At 28.4% G+C, this 24,826-nt stretch overlaps 1 protein-coding gene and 1 pseudogene across 1 annotated transcript; both read right to left on the bottom strand.

Moving 5' to 3' along the window:
- Window positions 1-6,453: 6,453 nt before the first annotated feature.
- On the bottom strand, window positions 6,454-8,068 carry LOC129291445 (inorganic pyrophosphatase 2-like). Its single transcript, XM_054928797.1, has 3 exons — window positions 7,679-8,068; window positions 7,375-7,576; window positions 6,454-6,999 (listed from the first exon to the last, which is right to left on the bottom strand). Exons 1-3 carry the CDS (start codon window positions 7,789-7,791, stop codon window positions 6,607-6,609), a joined length of 708 nt encoding a protein of 235 aa, XP_054784772.1. The 5' UTR covers window positions 7,792-8,068; the 3' UTR covers window positions 6,454-6,606.
- Window positions 8,069-16,530: 8,462 nt separating this feature from the next.
- On the bottom strand, window positions 16,531-18,027 carry LOC129290979 (inorganic pyrophosphatase 1-like; annotated as a pseudogene).
- Window positions 18,028-24,826: the final 6,799 nt, after the last annotated feature.

The following is a 24,826-nucleotide window of genomic DNA, read 5'->3' on the forward strand; positions in this document are numbered from 1 at the left end:
TATATTGTTATTAAGTCTCACTTTATCCCATATGGGATTTACCACATCGGCTCTAATTATTTCATACTTGAACAACCTAACAATTTACTTCTTAAGTATTCACAAACTTTTCATATTAAAAATACAAACACCAAGTCCCTACTCTTACAATCAAATTTATTGATGCAGAAGTTCTCAAAGATTTCAATAGAATTATGATATTTTAAAAGACTATAATGTCATTTATATAATTTTAAGAGATTTTATTTTTATTTTTCCTTTTTAAAAACAAAAATAAAAATAATTTTGAAAACAATTAAATCTAAAACACTTATTATCAATAGGGGTTGAGTCGAGTAGTAATCCCCCACAACATGCAGTCAAATGTTCTAATCCCCTTCGAGATAGGTGCTCACATTAGATGTTCACCCGTATCATGAACAAGATTATCTTCAATAAAAAGAGCAATAAGAAGAAAATCTAAAACATTTGTCTAAGTGAAGTTTTGAATATTTTTGGTTTCAAAAACAAAAAAAAGAAAAGAAAAGATCTTTTCCCTGATATTGTGAAAGATCATGAAAATCATAATCGAATTAAAAGACCAAAAGAGATCTAATTGACCATTAACTTCCAAAACATCATCCCCTTTTGTTAAACCCCCCCCCCTTTTTCTCTCTCTCTTTTCTTCTTTAATTTTCCCCTTTCCAAATGAAAGATGATGCCAACAAAAAAAAAAAATTCAATAGTGAGGCGTCTCCATGAGGATCTTGAAGTGAGAAATGGCCATTCTAGGCTATGCATTTGGGGATAAAAATAATGAGGATATAATAGGCAATTACGATTTTCTGAATTTTTTTATTAAATGTTAACTCGATTTAATCTAGCCAAACTAAATTCTTGAAAAAATAAAAAGGACAATGAGGCAAAAATGCTCAATAAATTATTGATCAGAAGTATCCAATAAATTAAAGTAAAAAAAATAATAAAAATATTTATAACATTATCAAAGTTAATACAAAAACTGAATATATATATATATATGTGTGTGTGTGTGTGTGTCAGGTTATGGATATTTTCTTTTTCAAGGGACATGTTATTGAAGGAGTAGATTATCACCCACATGTTTAGAAAAGCAAACATGTGTGGGTGAGAGCAGGTAAATAATGTAGCTTAAGCAACTGTGAGTTCCAGTTATCGGGGATTCCATTGAAGTTAAAGGTTAATGTGGAAGAGCGGCAGAGTGAAACACAGAGAGAAGGAAATAAAAAAAAATAGATTCTATTTTCAAAAATAGTTTTTGTTTAAAAAAACAATTTTAAAAATTTGTTTGGAAAGGTATTTTGAATCCAATTATTTTTAAAACTATTTTTGTTTTTTAAATAAAAACATCTTAAAATTTGTTTTAGTTTTATTTTTATTTTTAAATACATTATATTTGAGTATTAAAAACTACATTTACCTTAATTAATAATTATTATAAAACACTATCATTGACTTCCCATAACCATTACCATTGAATGATTTTTTAATTCTAAAATTATTTTTAAATCAACACAATTAAATAAATGTTTTTTATTTTAAAAAATATATTACAAATTAGTTTTTAAAAATAAAAATAAAAACCAAACATATCCTACATCTAGAGACTAGTGGTTTCATGAATGATGAGACATTGAGACTTATTAGGTTTGGATTTTTGAAGGTAATGGAGAAGCGCGTGATGGTGTTGGATGATTTATCTCCTTTTTTTATTTTAACCTATTTGACTCTTTTTTTATCATTTTGTACTTTATATCAATTTTAATAACATTATAAATATTTTTATTTTTTTATTTTAAATTATTGAATGTTCCAAGCCGACAACTTAGTTAGTATTTTTGATCCTTTATTTAAATAAAAAATAAAAATGAAAAGCAAATACCTAAATAAATTCTGATGGATAAGACGCCAAATTTTAGGTTCAATATTAATCCCTACCTATGGTGGATGTGGCGGGAGGTCATGTCCAGCTTGAAATGGCACACCAAATGTCTAGAGTTGCTTAATAATGCATATGAAGGATCGTGTTATTGGTCACCAATAAAGTGAAAGTCACTGATATAAAAAAAAATTAAATAATTAATTCGGGCTATCTTTAAAAGAAAAAAATTGTTTTTTTGCTGATAAAGTAGTGGACCGTGCATCAGAAAAAGGAGAAGCACGCGGACAGTACTAAACAAAAAACGCAACCACAAATTCACAAATTGGTGAAAAATGTGTAAAACCATATATATTGTAAAATAATTAGATTTACTTTTAGAAAATAACAATAAAATTCTTTTCGATTAAAGTAAATAATCAGACGATCTCTCAAAATTTCATAACTTTATTGAAATTTCAAAAAATATATTTGTCAATCAATTTTAAATTAAAAAAATTATTTTATTTTTATTGATAAATTGTAATTTCTTAATCATTTATTGTGATTCTTTGAATAAAAATTATGATTTCTTAAATAAAAATTATAAATAAATTTTTTCATTTTAAAAATTATTTTTAATAATAAAAATTATATTTGATAAATTATAATTTTTTGTACAACTCTTACAATTCACATAACAAAAGTTGTTATTCTTTAAATAAAAGCTGTAATTGAGAATTATTTTTTAATGACAAAAATTATACTTAACAGGTTGTAATTTTTTATTTAACTCTTATAATTTACAAAATAAAAGTTACGATTTCTTAAACAAAAATTATAACTAAGGCTTGTTATTTTTAATGGGGTAAAATGATTGTTTTACTTTAAAATTTATTGACATAAAGGTACCTAAAGATTTCATTAAAATTATAATATTTTGATAGATTAAATTATCATTTATATAATTTGAAAGATTTTATAATCAATTTCCAATTTATTTTCCATGCAATGCTTGAAAATAATTTCATTTTTAAAAATTAAAATAAATTGAAATATAAAAATTAAAAATTTATTTATTGTAATGTAATTTTCTTTTAATTAATATGAGGAGAAACTTTAAAATCATATAAAAAATAAATTTAGTATTAAATTCTACCCCTAATTAATTTAAGAATAGAATTTGCGCCTCACAACAAACATTTTTAAATCCCGCTGTTCCTTGTTAATTAAAATCTAAACAATAATTTTTATTTTTTATTTTATTATCTTTATGCATATTAATATATATAAATAATTTTAAAAATTTCTCATCCTCGACAAATTAAAATATAATTGACTTATCTTCTTTTAGAAATTGTTTGCACACGCATCATCTTAAGGAAAATAATAAACTAGTATTATAATAATATATGTCATAATAATATTTATAAATCATAATTATAGTCAAAAATAAAAATAAATAAAAAATTTTGTATAAGTGAAATAGTTATCAATCATATATACGTTAAAGAATAAAATAATTAAAGGTGGATTTATAGTGCATGACACACTACGTTATAAAAGAAGCGAAAGGCACAAAGGCTTTTCCGAATTAAATTTGCCTCCATTTTCAACAACACAATGCTAACTGAATTGGATGTCCTTTTCTGGGAAAGCAAAGAGAGGATGACAAATAATTCGAGATATTTAAAGGAATCCCAGTTTAGGGCCAACATATGGTTCTAATATTATTTTAAGGCCAAGACATTATAAAATTGCATTTTAAGATCTTTGTTGGAGGGGAGAAGAAGTTGTAATGAATTTAATTTTAGAAAAAATTACATCCAACCCCCTCCTAAGAGAATTAATCACAAATAAAGATTAATGTAAAATGAATTGTTGTTAAAATAAGAACATGAATTTTATTTTTAATAAAACTTTTTGTTAATCCTTATCTGTGATTAATTCTCTTGGAAGGGACTTGGATGTAATTATCTTTTAATTTTAAACAAAATACAAAAGTGTCATAAAATTGCAATGGAAAGATGTAAAATGAGAAAGTTAAACACAAGTAATTAAAAATTGTGAACCTTAGCTTATTTTTGTAATTTCAATTGAACTCGTTAAAATTTCATCTTCCCTCATTCTGTTCTCTTCAACACTCCTTATTCAAGGAATTGATTTAATTACTTTCCCTAATGAAAGTACTTAAATAACTTTATTAGCTAGTTTTCTAAATCTTGGATGTCAAAATCTAGACCTCATGAGTTGCAAATTCTCATATTTCAAGATCACGTTTTGAGAGATAATTATCAAGGGTATGTTTGGTTTCTATTTTCAAAAAATATTTTTTGTTTTTAAAAATAAAAATTAAAAAATACATCTAGATAAGTGTTCTTGATTTAATTATTTTTAAAACTATTCTTATTTTTTGTTTTTATAAACAAAAAATGAAAACATCTTAAAGCTGTTTTCATTTTTTAAAAAACACACTATGTTTAATTATTAAAAATATAATTAGTTTGATCAAATTCTATCATAAACCACTATAATAAGCTGCCTACAATCATTAATATTAACATATTTTTTAATTTTAAAATTATTTTTAAATTAACATAACAAAATAAAATTTCATTTTGAAAAATAATTCTAAAAACTATATCATAAAACAGTTTTAAAAATAAAAATTGGAATAGAAACCAAATAGAGCCCAAATATCTATACCAAAAACAAGTTTTTTTAATGTTAAATTGTAAAGCATGCATACCACACTTCAATGTCAACTTTTAGAAATTAACTATAAAATTTTTAAACCTATGGGTCCTACAAGTTTTTAACATACTCCTTCCCTTTTTGTATATAAAATATTTTCAATTAAATCTCATATATCAATAAAAATTTATTATTTAATTAAAAATATATAAAAGCACAATAATTTTTCAGTTTTATCCATAACAATACTATAATTAATATCATGATAGTGAGTAAAGCACAATTAATGCCTCTTTCACTTTTCAAGACAATGAGGATAAAATTTTTAAATTACTCAAAATTATCAAGATATCCCTTATATTAAGAGACAAAACAAACTTCTAAAAAAAACTCTTATATATAGGAACAAATAGAGTAAGTTACAAATAATTGTATTTCAATGTCAAATTTTGAAGCTATAAGAAATCCATGCCATACAGTCTAGACAGAGTGTTAAATAAGATTTTTTTTTTTTGGTCGAATAATTTTTTTAAATCTTCTATGTTTTAATTTGCAACATAGGTATAAGTTGCAAGCTAAGATCTCATATTGAGTGTCAAATTTTAGAAGATAATTGTAATAAAATCCTACAACTAGATCATCATTCCTCAAAGTAAAATTATGGTTGTGTTTTGGTTAAGCTAAAATAATAAATAACTCAAAAAAGAAAGAAAAAGGAGGAAAAAGAGAGGAGTTGGTTTGGTGCTTTATAATTGGTTTAAATGAATTTTTCTCCCACCTTCTCCATCGTTTCATGGAATCCCACAACAAATAATTTTCTTTTAGAAAATCACTCTCAAATTTAACGCTAAAATCTAAATACAAAAAAGTCTTATAAAGTTATAAAATTAGTTTAAAATTTCTTGTTTCTTAATACTAAATATCTTAATTATTGCTAGATAGTTAATTATTGATGCTCAGTTGTCGACTGAAAACTCCATTAACAACTATTAAATAATAATTGACAATTTCAATATAGCAAATTGACAGTTTTAATTAAAGATATGGGAATTTAAAATATTTTTTTAATTTCATAAAAAAATTTATATTTAAATTCATTGCGGGATTTTAGAGTGATTTTTTTTTTCTGAATTTTATGTCATCACAAAAGCTAAAAAAAATGGTGTTGTAAACATGACAATACTTTTCAAATGTCCATTTTGTCCCTGAACCACTCATTTAAAACACAAGAGTTTTCACTATCTATAAATAAACCTGAGTTGATGCAGACCATATATATTTCTAGTTCAACATTGACAAAGTCCTTATCCAATATAGCGTAATTTTCTAAGCTCTCTCTCTGTGTCTTTGTTTAATTAATTGTTTAAGTTGGTGAATGGGTAATTAAAATACGCATGATCTGATTGAGAGAGATTTTTTTTTTTTTTACCGGGAAAAAAAATTGATCTGATATTTACCTCTTTTACGCTAATGATTGAATTAAAGCCCTTTTTTTTTTAATGCAGTGCTGCTAGGATTACTAAAGTTGAGTCCTAAAAAGCATCTCGGCAAAGAAAAAGGTCATACAACTCATAAGTTTTTTTTATTTGTCGCCCAATTTTTTGGAAAACTTGAGGATAATATTATTATCAATCCAAATTAATATGAACCCACAATGTGTGGGATTATTATTATCAAAAACAGTCTCACAGTGTTTTAAAATATCTTTGACATATAACTGTATATTTTAAGATGAACTCAAGACCTAATAAGGTAATTTAACTTCATCGATCAATTAAACCAAGCCTTATAACTGGAACTAGTGCCATGTGAGAAACTATATATTTTTCACTGATGTTAATATATGATTGGACAATGGACATAAGGTGCTTAACTTCCTCAAATTGTACGGTAAAATGCATGCTTTTATTCATTATATTCTTAGTCATCATCAAGATTCATAGACGGAACACAGCCTTATTCTGCAAAATTTGCAGCAGCGCAAGAGCTAAAAATGGATAATTGGCAAGCAACTAATTAATTTTGCTTCAACATTATCAGCTGCTATTTAACGGAGGAACTGGTATGGCTTGAGGCAGGTTTTTAGGAGCATCCATGGGAGTGGGTCCCGCCATCTTCTTGCAATCAACGGCCATGGTTGGAGTAGAATCCTCACTGCTTTTGATTGCTGGATGATGACTGTTGATTATACGGAGCAGCACTTGCATGAGCTCATCCCCGTCAACCCAACCATGCACCTCTGCTTTAATGCTGTTGGAGTTCTTGGAAACCAAGTCACACAATGCAAAATCCTTCCTCGGCATTAAACTATCAGTGTCTTTCAGCCTCAAGCTTGGGCAAAAGTCTCCACTTCCATCTCCAAGATAGATGAATTTCTTGCTCTTCCCTTCTTCTGCAACACACTTCTGAATCCTTTCTATGATCTTTCCCTGTATAAGATCATTTTTCAAATTAAAATTTCATGTTTTATAGAGTTGGGTTGAAAAAAATACATACATACATACACATATATATATATATAAGGACCAGAGAGTATTATTATTATAATGTATTGGAAAGTCACACATTGATTAACTAACAAATGGAGTAAATGTATGTATGTTTTTTTGATGGTAAACAATAGTTTTAACTAATTCAGATTGAGTCAGATCAGAACTCTTTCAGGTGAAAACTTTCCCCCCAAATGTTGCTGCATTTTCATGTCTCGGAGGTACATAAATCAACAAAGTTTAATAATCATACGTTATGGACTAGTATTGAGTCTAATATTATCTCAAAGTGAGTTAAATCAGAATGAAATTTACTTTGCACATGTTTGGAGGACATAGATTGCATTCATGGGAAGATTTTAGATAATCGTGATAAGGAAAAATCCTGAGCCTCCCTTCTTCATCAACAAAGCTGGGGTTTGCTATTATCTCTGAGAAACGATCCGACACGCCATGATGCTCCAGAATTGTCCGAATAAAGAAGATATTGGCGTCACTAACAATCTTCAGATCACACCTACAGAACATAAAAACACAAGTTTTGGTTTGGCAGGCAGGAAAAAACGAAAGAAAATGAAGAGAAAAACACAGAGAAAAAGAGAAACAGAGAAGTACAGACCCGAGAGAGTAAGCTGCCTCAATGGCAGGAACAATGTGAGGATGCATTGGAGTTCGTTTCAGAACTTGTACAATTTGTTCCATGGATTTACCTTGTGAATGAAGCTCGCTCATTGTCTTATCCTGAACAGTTTCAGATCAAATGGAAACTCAGAATCATTTTGCAGAACAGAGAAATTAAAGCAAGAAACAGAGGAAAAGAAAAGAAAACCATAAGGGGTTCCAAGGTGTGTTTGGAAGGAGTTGATAGAACTTGTCAGTTAAACCAAAATGATCAAGAACCCAGTTATCACTATCACAATCAATTATTGTTGAATCAAAGTCAGAAATCACTACAATCCCTGCCATTTTCGAGTTCACAGAAATTGATTTTCTGGTAAGCAAAATACTATCAGCTAATGATGCTGCGTGAGACAATGCTTGTGATCAGGGCATGGTATTTATAGGGGAAAAACATGTAAGCTTGCACGTAAAAATAACAAAAGTGGGGTCTTTAGATTCCGGGAAATATTACAATTTACAAGCTTAGCGAGGTTCTTTTTATTTATTTTATGGTCAATGCTTAGTGAGAATATGAATAAGCTAGTTTTTGTTTTTTTCACTTTTCTTCCTGTTTGTTGTTTTGTTTTCAAATTAATGTTAAGTGTATGAGTATATAACTAATCATGCAGCTTTTGCTAAAGAAATTGCTGGTGAAAAAGCTGAATGCACAAGCATTGATCAAACTTCAAAAAGCTCTCGGGGCAAGTGGGAATGAGAAATTAATGAGGACTAATAAGTAACCGTTTGGTTGTACCTTAGAAATTATTTGCTTTAGGGATCATTTTACCATATTTTGTTTGTTCTACTTCATGCCTTTCCATCAAAGGAATAGGCTTATGAAAAGGGCATTTACATCTTTTGGTATAATATACTATATGAAATTAAAAAAAAATGAATTGTCAAAATTTTTTTAAAATAATATAAAGAGTATCTTTCATCAACAGTAGAGATTAATCTATTACAAAGATGTTAAAAGTAAAAGAAATCATTTATAACAACAAAATATTATAATTATATTTAATATAAAATTTTTATTATTTTAAGGGTGTTTTTGTTTTTATCCTCTCACAATTCCATAAAACCAACTATTAGAAATGCATTTCTTTTTCATTTTGAATCATAATATATTTTTTTCCTTTTCATTTCATTCATCTTTTCTTTTCTATTTTTGTACCCTTCAATTCTACAAACGAAACAAGGCCTTATATAGTTTGGGAGAGAAGGGACAAAAATGAAAGAGGAGACATTGGGGGGTTAAGCAAAGGGGAAGTTGATTTTTTTTAAGGAAGAATTACATATATATATCTCAAATAAAAAATTAATTATTTATAAATTCTAACTGCTTGTAAATACAACGTTTGACATATGAATGAGACTAATAAAAGAATTAATTTCGTTATTTTAAAACTTGTTTGTAAGTCTCCAAAAACAAGAGAAAATAAAAAAGTTAGTAGCAAAGTAGGGTTTGGGAAATTGCAGATAAAAATGGGTGAATATTTAAGGCAACACCAATTTGCAGAAATAATGAAATTACCAAATGGTCCAAGAGTGGGGACACGACGAAAATTGTTTGGTAACTCATTCAATGAGGCTTGACCAGAATAAGAATATACTTCCATTTTGACCAAGCTAGGGCTAAGAGAGAGTGACTCTTGTATGTGAAGGATGGGTGCCTATTCAGGAGCCTCAAAAAGGGATTCGAAACGTGAGCACAAGAAGGAAACTCCATAGCTGGCTTTTTAATTAATAATTCCACACACAAAAAAAAAAATTTAATTTATTTGTAAAAAAAATTAGGTGAGTTAGACCTTAAATTCACCAGAACACACATCTAAATTTAAAAAGCGTTTATAAAAATGCTAATAAAATCCTCATAAAGTGAAATTTGGCCTTACAATTTGTTGAATTATGAGATAAACTTTTACCAGCTAAACTTACTTTTATTGGCAATAAAAATGATAGAACTATTTCTTTTTTAATAAAATAAAATGTCTACTCCCCATGAGTTACATGTGTGTGTATTATATGTAATTAGAAGGTTAAATTAAAAGCATATGTTTCTCAATTCATTTCGATTACAAATATACGTGAGATATCCAAATCATGTACCGCCTCGGTTTCAAATATAAAATATTTTTAACTAAAACAAACTAATTTAAGGAAAAAATTAGGTAATTCAATTTTCAATTTTTTCTAGCTTTATCATTCTTTGCTATTTTGAATAATTAATTATTAGGTTAAAGGACTTTTTTCCTTTAACTATTTGTACAGAACATATCTTAAATTTTTTTGTAGTTCAATATCTTTCTTATCTTAAACTTTTTTGTTGTTCAATGTTTCTCTTTTATAATTAAAAACGGTATAATGTCACTCATTTTGTTAACAAAGATTAATTTTAATCATTTGTTAATTCAAAAAAGTATAGACAAGGATTTAAAAATTAAAAAAAGACCTAAAAAATACAAATAACAATCATATAAGCAATTTAATGCTTATTAAGTCCCTTAGTTTACAAATAAATACCAACAAACAATTGTTATTTCTTATGATGTAAAAGGCTAAAATATTACTTTAACCAATCCATTATCTGGTTGAAAATGAGTTGTATGAGTTATTTGATTACTATAGAGGGAGTATGTATTTTATGTGTTAATTTTTTTAAAATAAATAATAAATTCTTTGGATGTGGTTATTTCACTCCAATTATAAAGACTAAAGAGTTGAGAATATTTTTAATTAATTACTCCTTTAGTCTTATTTATAGACTAAAGATAAGATTAAATTTAATTATATCTATAGGGTATTTCATTATTTTTTATGTCTTCTGTAACATCCCTATTTTAATTTTGAAAATTAATTAGAATTAGCAGTGGTTAAGGGTAATTAAATTTAATATATTATTATTGATTTAACTTAGGACACCATTTTTAAACTAAGATTGATTTTTTACATATATGCATGCATGTATTAAATTATTTTTAACTTGAGAATTATTTCAATATAATGGGAATCATATCTAAGCAAAATATGTAAAGAGTTTAATTCTAATTTGTAATTTAATGTTAATCCGATATTAAATAATTATAGAAGAGGATTAAAATACTTTTTTTAAAAAAATCCATTCAACAATAATAACTTGTGTAGAATAAATAAATAAATAAAAACAAATAATAATACAATAATAAAAGAATAGAAAGGGGGAAAATTGGCAGGACCCACACCTTTTATTTTCCTCACCCACCCACATCATACCATGCCATTTGAAAAGATAAAAGGGTAAAAATATTTACAAAATAATTAATCATGAGTATCCAATATCATAAAGTGAAAAAATAATAAAAATATTATAACGTTACATGAATGGATGTAAAACTAATCAGATCGTTAACTTTGACCTAACATAATTAACTTTGATTATTAAATACTGACTGTATATGCCAAGTGTCAGTCTTTGTTGATATGGATTAATAAAAGAAAAAAATAAAGGAGAAATTTATTTGTGGTAGTGAACTGAAATTTTTTAAGAAAATAAAGGTTTAAAAAAATTGGGATATTTTTGTGATAATTAAGAGTTTATTTGAATTTAGAAAAATGCTTGTAAGATATTGAGATGATGATTTATGGCTTGAAGCAAGTCTTGAATTTTTGGGATTTATTAAAGAGAAAATGACAATTAAGAACCTTTTAAGAATATTAATCTCAATTAAAGATCATAATATTTTAAAATCCCGATTAAGGATCATGGGATAAAAAAAATATAATTTTTGAGGTGGGATTTACTAATGCCACTTGAGAATTCACTAACCCGACTTAAAAAAATTACCAACGTATATTGTAAAAATATAAACCTCCATTTAGGAATAGATTGTTTAACAAAAAGTACCACTTAAGAATTCACTAACCCGACTTAAAAAAATTTCTAACATATATTGTGAAAATATCAAACTTTACTTAAAAATTGATTCTTTAATAAAAAGCACTACTTAAAAATTCACTAACCAGACTTAAATCTTTTTTAATGTATATTATAAAAAAATGAAACCCTAATTGGGAAACGGTTGTTTAACAAAAAGTGACTTGTCCAAATTGAGGTTTTTTTGTTAAACAATCGATTCTCAAATGAGGTTTCATTTTTTCATAATATACGTTAAAATTTTTTTCAAGTCTGATTGGTGAATTCCCAAGTGGCGCTTTTTAAACAATTGATTTCTAAGTGAGGTTTGATTATTTCACAATATACGTCAGAAATTTTTTCAAGTCGGGTTAGTAAATTCTCAAGCGACGTTAGTGAATCCCACTTCACAAACTATAATTTTTATCCTAATTAAGGATCATGATCCTTAACTGGGATTTTAAAATGTAATAGTCCTTAATTGAGATTAATATTTTTAAAGGGTTCTTAATTGTCATTTTTTCTTTATTAAATGAAAAATTAAGGCTCCCAAAAGGTTAATCATGTTAATGGAAAATTAAATAAGTGTATTAGAAGTAAATTAACAATAAAGATAATTAAATTTTAAGATGTAAAGCATGTGAAAGGGTGTTAGGTTAATGAGGGTAACTAATCTAGCCTTAGAACTATGCTATGATTAGTATGTAATCACAAATATTAATTATAGTTGGTATTAAATATTATTTCGGAGCATGATGTTAGCATTGTTGATTTCAAGGAAACTTGCTTATTAGGAGCAAACTTCCACTAGCATAAGATGACAAACTTTGACCAGGACAGGATAGCCGATAGTAATTAAGACCACACGATTGACTTTCATTAGGACCAAACCACTGGCACTGATCAAGATTAGAAGACCAACTTCCACCAAGATTGGATTGTTGGGACCAAACATCCAACTTCTAATAAGACCAGATTGTTGGCACCGACTTGGATTGGACCAAACATCAATCGGGATTGGACCGTTAGTTTCAAACAGGACTAGACCAGCAAATTGGACTAGGATCAAACTATTGGCACTAACTAAGATTGGATAGCTGATTTCCATCAGGGTGGCAGCGATGAGGATTGAATGTCCAATCCTGCTTGATGTCAACTATTCAATCTTAATGAAAGCTGATTATCCAATCCTTATCTATGCTAGCAATCTAGTCTCAGGCAGCATTAGCGGTTCAGTCTTATTTGAAACTAGTGGTCTGGTTGAGACTGAACCACTAACATCCGAGTTATTTTTAAATTCAAACATTGAATTCAAAATTTAGAATTTTATTTAAGATTTAAATAAAAAATTTTAATATTATAATTTAAAATTTTTTATAGGAAAAATGAAAATAAAATTTCTTTGAATTATATAAATGACCATTTGATTCCTCGAAATGCTATAATATCAATGAAGTCCTTAGGTACCTTTTTGTTAATAACTTTTTAAAAAAAAGACCATTTTACCCTTATTGAAAATAACAAGACCCGATCACAACTCTTGCTAATTAAAATTTTTGTTCTATAAATTGCTAAAGTTGAACAATAAATTACAATTTATCAAGTGTAATTTCTGTTATTGAAAAATAAGCCCCAATTACAATTTTTGTTTAATAAATAATAACTTTTATTCTGTGAATCGTAAGAATTGAACAAAAAAAATTATAATTTATCAAGTGTATTTTCTATTATTGAAAAATAAGTTTTCAAAATAACAAATTTCATTCATAACTTTTATGTAAAGAATGACATCTTTTCTTCAAAAAATCACAAAAATTGAATAAAAAATTGTAATTTGTCAATAAGAGTAAAATGTCCTTTTTCTTAAAAAGTTATTGACAAAGAGGTTCTTATAGACTTCATTAATATTATGACATTTTGAAGAATTAAATTGTTATTTATATAATTTAAAAAAATTTTATTATTATTTTTTTATATCATCTAAATATATAATTTATAATTTATAAATTTTAAATGTGAGATTTTGAAGTATAAATTTTCAACCTAAATTTAACCATCTAAATGCAACTTAAAAGTTATTGCTTATAATTACGACGAGACGGTGTATTATCATGGTTCATTTTGAATAATATTATATTACCTAAAATAGTTCATGCCTGCTTCCCGTCTTCACTGTGATCTCCAAGATAGTAGCAATCATTTTCGTAGGGAAAAAAAAAAACAAAGATAATACCAATCACGTATTGCCACTTGGTATAGTAACTCTTTTTTACTCTTAAAAGGTAAAATCATTGAAGTTGTTAACGGATAATCAATATTATTTGCAATTTTTGTTGAGTATAATTTGCAACTGCTCCTCCACAGTTGTCCTTAAGTTGATCTTTTAGAGACTCAATTGTGATTGTCTTTTTGAAACTTAAATTAATCATATCTTAGTCTTTTAGTTACATACGACAAGCAATAATACTATAAGATATGTATAACATTATTAGTTTGGCCTGAAATAAAGATTAGTAACTGTTTACCAAAAAAAAAATAAAGATTAGTGGCTTTAGCGTAGAATGGGATATAATATATATTAAAATTTTAAAAATTAATTTAACTGCTAATAGAAAAGAAAAAAGGGGGAAAATTTTATTTTAGAAATGATTTTATTTTAAAAAAATGTTGCAATTATTATCAAGGTTATGAGAATCAAACTAGATTGGCTGATTTGATCAATTTAATCGTGAACCAGCTCTGGAAGTGATACAAAACCGGGGGAAGAAGGAACGGCCTTTGAACTGTCTAAACTAAAAGTAAATTAGATAAAATTAAGGGAAATGATGACAATTCAAACGGTCAAGACAGTTTCTTTTATTTATTTATTTTTTTCTCCTCCCCAATCTCAGAAAAGGGTATCGTTTTTACCTTTTTTTTTAAATTTTTTTCCCATTTTGGAAGATTGAGACACAAGGGAAACTGATGCTAATGGGATCCTAAAACCTAAACCTCTTGTAGTTGAATCAAAACCCTAGGCCCTCATCTTGTTCGAGTTTGACCGTCTTCCTCAATGTAATTGCAGTTTATTAATTTGTGTGTGCTTGGATTATGTTATTGAATTTATGTTTGTATGGATTTGAAGTTTGAAGTATGTGGGAATTATCACTTTATTAATAATAAGTTTTCTTGATTTTATTAGTTTACCTTTTAGTATATAATATTTAAAATACATTAATTTAATTATAAATAGTCTAACCCAATTTGACTTTTGAAATATAAATTAATGTCTTAATTAATTCAACGATCAATTAATTTTTTTTTTGGGTCAAAATGGCCAATCTTGTTTTCGCAACATTGATTATTAATTTATTATATCTTGCATACCATTTTTTTGGTTTTTGGTTTCTTTTTTGGGATCAAAAAGGGCTCAAAGCTGGAAAGTATGTATGATTATATATATAAAGAGAGGTTGTGAAATTAGATTGGACCTTGTCTCCATGGGCCAATAAATCAATCAACAATATTGCAAGCCTATTTGTGTTGGCCCAATAAAAAATCACATATGAAGAACCAATGAGCAACTAGAATTGCCCTTGAACTTGATCAATTATAGCCTATTTCAAAAAAGAAATTAATTTCTTTATCAAAAAAGAAATTAATTTCTTTATCAAAAAAGAATTAATCATATTTCCTATTCATAAATATCAATATTTGAACAGATCTAAAACATTATCCCTCCTTCCTAAAATATAAACTACTTTTAACTATTTGACACAAACTAGCAACAACAATAATGTAGGAAGAAAGGATACTTTACTCATTTGAATATAGGAATATTTTCTTATAAGCATCAATAATGTATATTAAATATATATCATAAGAATTTTCTCTCATTCTTCCAAAAAATTTTTTTGTGTATATCAATCAACTTTAAAGTTGAGTTGAAGATTTCAAATCTCTTGAAAATCAATAAGCTGTTAAATAAAAATGGATTCTTATATTATCTTAAGAATCGATGAATGTCATGAAATTTATCTTTTTAAGTAATAGAAATAATATTTCATATTTCATAAAACATAATCAGATGAAAAAAATATTAAAAGAGAAAAACTTCACAGAAATACATGAATATCAATATTAGAGGGATAAACATTCTCTCATTTGGTGTAGTCGATTACGTTAATTGTGGGAGAGAAGTCTTTTCATTTTTTTTAATATCATTTTCTTCTCATTTCTTAATCACGACCATTCATTAAATTTATGACTAAAAAAAATTAATTTATGCAATGATATCAATAGTTATGATTAAGAAGTGGAAGGAAAATGATGATAAAAAATGGAGAGACCCATCTCTCATAGATTGTACGATATTATATTCGTCAATAACAATATTTAAATATTATTAATAAAAATTAAATTTAATAGAAGAGTTTATTATCTCATGACATGGTTGCCTCTCGTGGGAGGATGCTTGTGTGCAACAACAAAAAAAACATTTATACATTGTGAATATAATGATTTTTTTAAAATTTAAATTTAAATTTAAATTTCTTCGATGCCCAATTATATAACAAACACTTCAAGAGGCATCGCGAGGCTTTAACGGTTTTAGCCTTTTGGGCATTGGTTTGCACTTTGTTGCTCCCAAAGGTGTTTTGGATTCATTATCATGTTAACTTTTCCACGTACGTGAAATGCTGAGAACATTATGTTTCTTTGTGCTTTTTTAAAATAAAATAAAATATTCAACATGCAAATGCGTGACAATTATTTTCAGATGGTACATTGATGGAGTGGGAGAGGCTGAGGAGCTTCTTGCAACCAGAAGGTGGAACCAATTGTTGAGAGGAGAAGCTTTGGTTCTCATGAGATAGTATTGTGTGAATCAAGTGAAGTAAAACACTCTCAAAATCTTGGCCATTACTACCCTCACAAACTTAAACTTTGAGAATTGAAGTGTCATTATTGCTTATTAATTGCCACAATGGGAAGTTCCTTCTTGGCATCACAAAGAAAGAGCCTTTGAGCTTCAGGCTTGGGCAATAGTCTCCACTCCTATCTCCCATATATATATTATCCTCTTTTGTCTTCCGTCTTCCCTTACTGAATCTTGAATCCTCTCTATGATTTGTCCCTTTCATGGAATAAAACATAATTTTTATTTACTTCTAAATAGTCATCACTACTATCATTAAAAAAGAGGGAGAGAATTGCACACAAGTCTCACAAAATATAATTAAATATTACAAGGTCTGTTATTAATTATTATTTGGGAGAATTACAGTTAGGTCCCAAATAAGGGAGTTAATTATTGCAAGATTCATCTAGTTAGTTTAATTGTCAATAGATCTTGCAGTAATTAATTTTTTTGTGTGGGACTTCAATATAATTGTCCCTTATTAATTTTCTCTCCTAAGTTGTTCATGAACCTTAAAGAGCATTTGACTATATTGTGGGAATCTCAATATAATTCTTCCTAAAAAAATACATAGGGAATATAATGCTTCTTTTAGGTCTAAGAAATGGGAGCTAAATTTTTATATCATGGATCCATATATCATAGCAAATTTTTCCCAAAATTTTTTTTAGAACACCCCCCAACAAATGATTTGTGGAAGACTTTTTGCCAAACTATTTTTTTTGGTTGAATTTTGCCAAACTAGTTAATTATCAACAAATTAATGTTTTGACTGGTTTTTCACCATTTTTAACGGTTTTCAACGATTAACTATTTGGAAGTTGGCCAGGACCAGAAGCCAGCTTTTGGTTGAACCAGCTGATTATCAATAATGTCATCAACAATTCTCCTTTCATACAATTTGTTTTCATAAATTATTAATGAAAAAAATGATGAAATTAGATTATGGCAATACCTTGCACATGTTGGGAGGACGAAGAGCGCAACCGTGGGGAGATTTGGAGGAGTCATGATAAGGCAAAACTCTTAACTTTCCTTCCTTATCAATGAAGCTTGTGTTCATGTTAATCTCTAAGAAACACTGCTTTATTCCTTGGTGCTCCAATATGGTATCAATGAAGAACACATTTGCATTACTTGCAGTCCTCAAATCACACCTGCTCACACAACACACAAATCCATTCTCATTCAACTTAATTAATTCATAACAAAACAATATTTTGCTGTACAAACTCTTATCTCTACTAACTAATTACCCTAAAGCACGGGCTACTTTAATTGCAGGTACTATTATGGGATGTAATGGAACCCTCTTCAAAACTTGAGCGATGTGTTCAATGGTTTTTCCTCATGAATGAATCTCCATCATCGTCCTATCTTGCAACACCAAACGTAGATCTTCCACAATGATTTTATCGCAAATCAGAGAGTAAAATAGAAAGAAATGGATCGAAGAACCAGAGAGGAATATTCGAAGGAGAAAAGCTAAGTCAACCATGAGAGAGTTCCAAGGCATGGTAGGGTGAAGCTGGTTGAACAAATCAATAGCAGAGAGCTCATCAACGACCTAATTGTCGCAGTCACTATTGTGAATGGTGATTCTTGATCCTTGAAACTCTTCAGAATCAATCTCAAGAGTGCATGTTTTGGGACATGAGAGAAGAAGGGTATTTATAGCCAACAACGTAAGGATTTTATTTTACTTTATTATTTTTGTAGATGTGAATGTCATTATAATTTTATGTACATGTGTGTCAAAAGAAACATCATATTGTGTGAATGTTAAAGATGAGAATTTGGGTAAGTGAGATGAACCAAGAAGATGAGTGTAAGTGTACATACATTATATGTGAGTAAGATGTGATATTGGACTCTTATTAAAAATATATTGCAAACTTCAAAATCTACAGTGTTTAATAGCATATCCAAATTCATTGTTTCAATGTTTAGAAACTCTAAAAAGTTTTTAATGTTGTGAAATGATGCCCAACATTCATGTCAATCTGTTGCCTATATAAGGCGTTCTTGTAAAGTGTTCAAAACTCACTACTCTTGAGCTTTCAAACATCCATTTTCTATCTCTTGAGTTCTTCTTTTCCATGTGTGTTTTTTGTTGTTTCGGTACCTTTTTTTTTTACAGGAAGAATTCATTTAATTCTGGAGAGTTATCGTGTTCAACTTGTATGGCAAAATAACTCTTAAAAATAATGTTCTTGCGAGTGGATGGAATATGATTGTGATTTGACCACAAAAAGGAAACTAACATCTAATGGTGTGCGCGCGTGCGTGTGTGTGTGTGTGATTGTTTTTCAAGATATCTGTACAGCCAACAATGATGAGACTAATCTCTCGAGCAATGCTGTCCATGCATATCTCCAAAAATCAAGCTTTAAAATGATATTTAAATGGCTCATACTGCTATCATTTATGCCACACCTACTTGATTAATGTTTAATGGTATGTTTGATTTAAGGCAAATAGAGGGGAGGGAAGATTTTAATAAGTTCTTATTGATTTCTTTTACATCAAACTAATTAAAATCTCTCCCTATAAAGAAATTGAGTTTTTTTTTTTGTTTTTGCTTTTACTTTTTGGCCCAAAAAGTGAGAGTTGAGTTAGAGCCACGTGGGAATTGCACTTCCATTCCTTGATTACCAGAAAACACCAAGAATATTCTTGGCAAGCTCACCTTTTTTTTTTCCTTCAATATTTCTAGCATTGTAATTTTATTAGTTTATTTATTTGTGTGTGGGTGTGTGTTCTAAAAGCCCAAAAGACTTGGCGATGCTTTCATGCTTTTACGTCTTGTTTTGTTATTTTCTTTTGAGCCTCGCATCACTATTAATTTGGGTTTTGTGGAAAGTAAGAGAGGGGCTTTTTGTCCACTAAAACAGAATTACAACAGAAATGGAAAAAAATGGCCACTTTTATCAATATAAAGCGTCATATATAGTCATCTCTCTTTTATATGATAATTAAACAATTGTCATATAAACTATAAATTTATTATGATCAAATGCTTCATCATATAAAATTTCTCATGTTTTGACATATTCTGAATTAGCAAAAGCAAATATGACCCATATTGCAAATACCCGTCATTTTAGGGGGCCTTTTGCATATACCCATAGCATATTTTCCCATGCAAGATCATATAATTTCCCACTCTATTACATTTTTTTTTTTGCCCCACAATCTATTACATTGAATTATCGTTTTCTTCCCATTTGTATTCTAAAAAGTGTACTTGGAAAAAATTCTATCCCATGATTTGTTATTTAAGCAAAATTTACTTCTATCCTCTCCCCTCATCCCAATCCCAATTATCCTTAATTGCTTGTATTTACATGGAAATTGTTTTACTCAATGTTTGGGGATGAGAAAAATATTTTTTAAAAAACAAATTAAAGAATAAGAAGATCGAGGAGGAGGAGTTTAATTAAAAACGTAACTTTTTCAGAGATAACCTAATTATCATTTTTTCGGCAATTAACAATTAATGGTCATGATCACTTAGGGAAGGGTTTAATTAACTCTAATTTAGTCTTGGTTATCATATATCGTTGCTAAACCATACGATTAAAGGTTATTACTAATTTATGGTTTTCCCTAATGCTCTATTTGCTGTTAAATATAAGATCCGTTTGAGAGTTTGGTTTGCTTCTAATTATATAAGGTTACATTCACTTTTTATCTCTTATATTAATATTAATTTTTCTTTCCCATGATTTCATATTTTTTGAAATATTTTTATCTCTATATATTAAATTTTAATAATCAAATGGCAGAGATATTTTTAAAAAGTTTACAAATTCACTACATATTAGTTACAAATAACAAAATTATCTATTTTTCTTATACATTTTAAATTGGCTAGGACAACCTTGTATCTAGAGGGTGAGGGAATAAATTTATTAACTAATTTTGAAATATTTATAATAATATACTTAAATATATGATATTTTAATATAAAAAGATACTGACTAGTAAAAAGATATAAAAGATACTAAAATTTAAAAAAATTAATTAATATTTAATAAAAAAAGTAAAATATTATTGGGGTATTCAAGGAAAACCTCCAACTTAATGGAACTTGACTTGAATTTTTTCAAGTCTCTTCAAACTGGCTTAAATAGAACATTAAAAATATATAATTTTACAAAGCCTAACCTTAAAATTTTTTCCAACTTTACTTGAGATGGCCCATCAAGTTTAACCTGAAATACTAACTCCTAACACAATTTTTACATAACTCTATTTTTCTTGCTTATATTTCCTTTAATAGTTTTTTTTTTTTTTGTTCTCTATGTTCTTAATACCACTCTCATTATAAGCAAGTAATTTATTACACTGTAATGTAAGTGCCGGATATCAAAATTAGTTATATATTAAGAGAATTAGTTAAATGCATAATTTTTTTTACAACATCCTAAACTTATTCTTTGTTAATTAAGTACAGTTCATTGGAGGGGAAACGAAGAAGTCCTTGGTTAGGAGCAGTAGAAGAGACAATGACACTTGAGAAAGAATAATAAATATTTTATGAAATTTTGTAAAGGCCTCATGTTAAAAGTAGGCCTGTGCAGGATGCCCATGAGCCCGAGATGCCCGGCCCGACCCGAGCAAAATATGCCCAACCCGAGCCTTAAAAAAATTGCCCAATTCTGCTTGGGCATGGTCGGGCTGAGCCCGATCTTCGGGTTGGGCAGGGTTTAGGGCTGGGGTATCCAACCAATTGACCTTACCCGGCCCGAGATATAATATATTTTTTATAAAAATAATAATTTAGGATATAATTTTTTAACTTGATGGGGACATAAATGGTAGTTCTTTTTTTTTAGATGCCTTGATGGTCAAGTTTGTAAACCTTAGGTTAAATATTTTATATTTCTTAGAATTTGGAATTGGACAGCACTTGTGACTTGCATGAAAAATTCTTTCCATATTTGTTTTGCCATTAAGTTTTTTGATGACACCATAATATTTTTGCTAGTGATATTTAACAATCTATTACTTTTAAAATAAGAGCTTGAAGTGATTTATTGATGGAAATAATTAATTTGCTACGGTGTATTTCAGATTTGTGTGGATGGTTCTGATTTTTTATTTCAGTAGGGCAAGGTTGGAGACCCTGCCCGAGGTGCCCGATCCCTGCCCGGCCCGGCCCCTCCAAAGTCGGGCATCTTTCGGGTAGGATCGGGTTTTGGGCATAGTTTTTTTGCCCGAAGACATTTAGGGCAGGGCATCGGGTTAATGGATTGCCCTACCCAACCCTGCCCATGCACAGCCCTAGTTAAAAGTAGGATCTTATAACTAGGAAAGAGGAATTTACATATAAAAAAAATTCACAACTAGCTAATCGGGCCGCTGATCATCCACATATAAAATACAACGGATTTTCTCTAACTTAGTTAAAGTAGGAGAAAATTACCAACTCATGTTGATATTGATATGAGTGGCAAAAACTCTATTTTCAAAGTAAGTGGTTGAGAATTTAATTTTTAATTTTTTTTTTGTGCATGACACAACCTAGCTTGAAGGAATTTGCCTTTTACCCTGTATATGAGAGGGAGATTGGTTTCTACTACCATTTTTTTTATTATGTATGTATATTTTTTTATTGGAGATGATCCTGTTCAAAGTTAATAAATATAAGTATCTATCTCAGTGGGGTTCAAACCAAGATTGGTCATATGAGAAATTAATCATTTCTATTAGACCCATCAAATGACAAATTTGACCCCACAGAAAAAAAAAAGTAGGGGTAAATTTAAAAAAAATAGAAAAAAACAATCAAAATTATGGGCTCGCACTTGTTGCAAATCTGCATCAGTTCCCAATTCCTTTTAAGTTTTAATTATATCGTGAAAGATGACCAAACCAAATATTCCACGCACATATGTTTCAACTATAAAAGCAAAGAGAGGGGGGAGGGGATCAAAAAAATTCAAGCCCAAAAGGAAAGTGATAAGAATAAAAAACCAATATGTCTTCTCGGAATCTCAATATATTGTGGTCACTTTTTTCTTTTCTTTTTATGGTTTGCTCTTTAAATTTTCAGTGTGTTTTTTGAATTTTATTCGGAACACTCATGAATAATATAACTCTTTTTTTTTTTAAACTTCATAAAGTATATCATGAGACATATATAGTATTTATTTATTTATTTTAAGCCAGACGACTTTATTTCAATTTCACTCTTACCTTCCTTTTCATTCTCAAATACCTTTTCTATTCCACCTACCATTAAATAAATTGAAGGGTTATTAAAATACAAATCTATCTTGAATATTTTTAACGAAATGTAATTGATATTTTAAAGTATTAAAAAAATATAATATCATCCCACTATTTTTAATTAAAATAATCGTACAATTCCACCCTCAACCAAAAAAAAAAGAAAAGAAAAGAAGAAGCACTAAATGGTGTTAACCTTCTTCTTCTATAACGCTACATGACCACACCTCCATATCTCTTTAACCTCAGTCTTGCAAGACTACTTTGTACCTGGCATCTCTTGCCTCTCACTTCCCTTCCAAGTCCTCTCACTACCTTCCTTAGTCCTATAGCTGTTTCTCCATGGAGTCCTAACTTTCAAACCTGCCTCAAAAGGACTGGATTTGTTACTAATGAGTCAAAGCCTTGCAAACCTTCAAGACACATGGAAGGGAATATTTGAGAGCATACGCATGAAATGAAAAGAAACAGTTATCAATGGAATAGAATGGAGAAAAGTGAGACGAGATAAAATGGAAAAGAACATTCCCTTTTTTTTTGGAAGTTTATTAAAAGAATAAATGATTTATTTAATCATTATTTAAGAATAATTACAAAAATTAATATATTTGAGTTGGATATAATTATATTTTCCAATTTTACGATAAGGAAGAGTGAGAGAATGAGAAAGATAAGGGTAATTTTATAATAATAATATTATTATATTATTTATATTACATCATTCCATCTTCAATCTCCCAAATTAGAAGTGAAAAAATGGGATTATGATGGTAAGGAATGATTTGAAAGGTCACCCCAAGTCATTTCACCATCTTTTAAAAAAATTTTCAAAACAATGATATAAGATTTCCCATTTCATCTTAAAAAAAAAAAAACAACTGTAAACATTATCTAAGAAATCTTTTATTAGGATACAGGGTAATATACTAAGAGAATTGGTAGTAGCAATTGGTTTAACGTGGTGAAACTTGCTCCTCCCGAATCGACATTGTTGAGTACGAAAACAAGCGCAATACAAAAGAATACTTACACGACTTAATGGTCACATCACATCATTGCCTGAGTGGGTGAACTCTCCAAAGTATACAAGAGAAACTTTCATAAAATGTTACGGCTTGGGAAGTCTTAATCAAACACAATATGCACTCTTTTCAGATTAGTGACAAAGCGTAATTATGGAATCATCTTTAGAGTGATAACCATAACGAGTTATAACTTTAGATACAAACCTACAAATGTGGGTTAATTATCTTCTTCTTGTCGGCTTTTGTCTCTGTTTGTCATTCGCCCTTTTCAGCAGGTGAGAGGAGAGAGAGTACTGCATGAGACTCTGATGGACCTCCTTAACCGACCTCATGGGATTGTTTGTGGACATGAAAGGTGTATTTGGGCTGCTTTTTTAACCCAATTTAATAAAGCCCAATAACAGATTAAGCCCATTGTAAATTCACAACCCCTGCTCCAAAATATTATATTCCTTGCATGGTTATAAAAAAAAAACTATATTCATTTCTTTTTTTTTTTTGGAATACTCATAATCGGGCACTGGCAAGACGAACCAGTGAAAGAGGCCAAAAATCTGTTTGTTTGTTTGTTTTTTTTTTTTTAACTTTGGAGTGCAATCCTCGGCCGTTTGGTCATGTCATATCTTGGTCTTGTACTGCGTGTGGCCAAACTTTATTACTGAAAAAATTACATTGAGATTTCATATATAAAAAATTATTATTAAAAAATTTTATAAATTTTATAAAACATTTTTTTCAATTTTATTTATAAATTATTTTTATTAATCTCATCAATATTAATATAATAAAAATATAAAGAATAAAATTTAATAAAATTACAAACATAACATTTAAAAATAAATAAATTATATAATATCATTTTTTGTTTCTCTCTCTTACTTTTTAAAGGTAATTTGAATATTTTATTTGAAATAAAATATTACTATCAATTTAATTATTTATAAAGTAGACCATTTCTCTTTTCTAAAAGATGGCTAATAAAGTGGACTAAAGGAAGTACTCCTAAATCTCAAATTTATTGTATTGACAACTTAATTTTTTTAATCAATTATT

The sequence above is a fragment of the Prosopis cineraria genome, unplaced genomic scaffold (genome assembly GCF_029017545.1).
Source record: "Prosopis cineraria cultivar Desert tree isolate PC_DT_omini unplaced genomic scaffold, ASM2901754v1 PC13, whole genome shotgun sequence".
In the NCBI taxonomy this organism is placed as follows: domain Eukaryota; kingdom Viridiplantae; phylum Streptophyta; class Magnoliopsida; order Fabales; family Fabaceae; genus Prosopis; species Prosopis cineraria.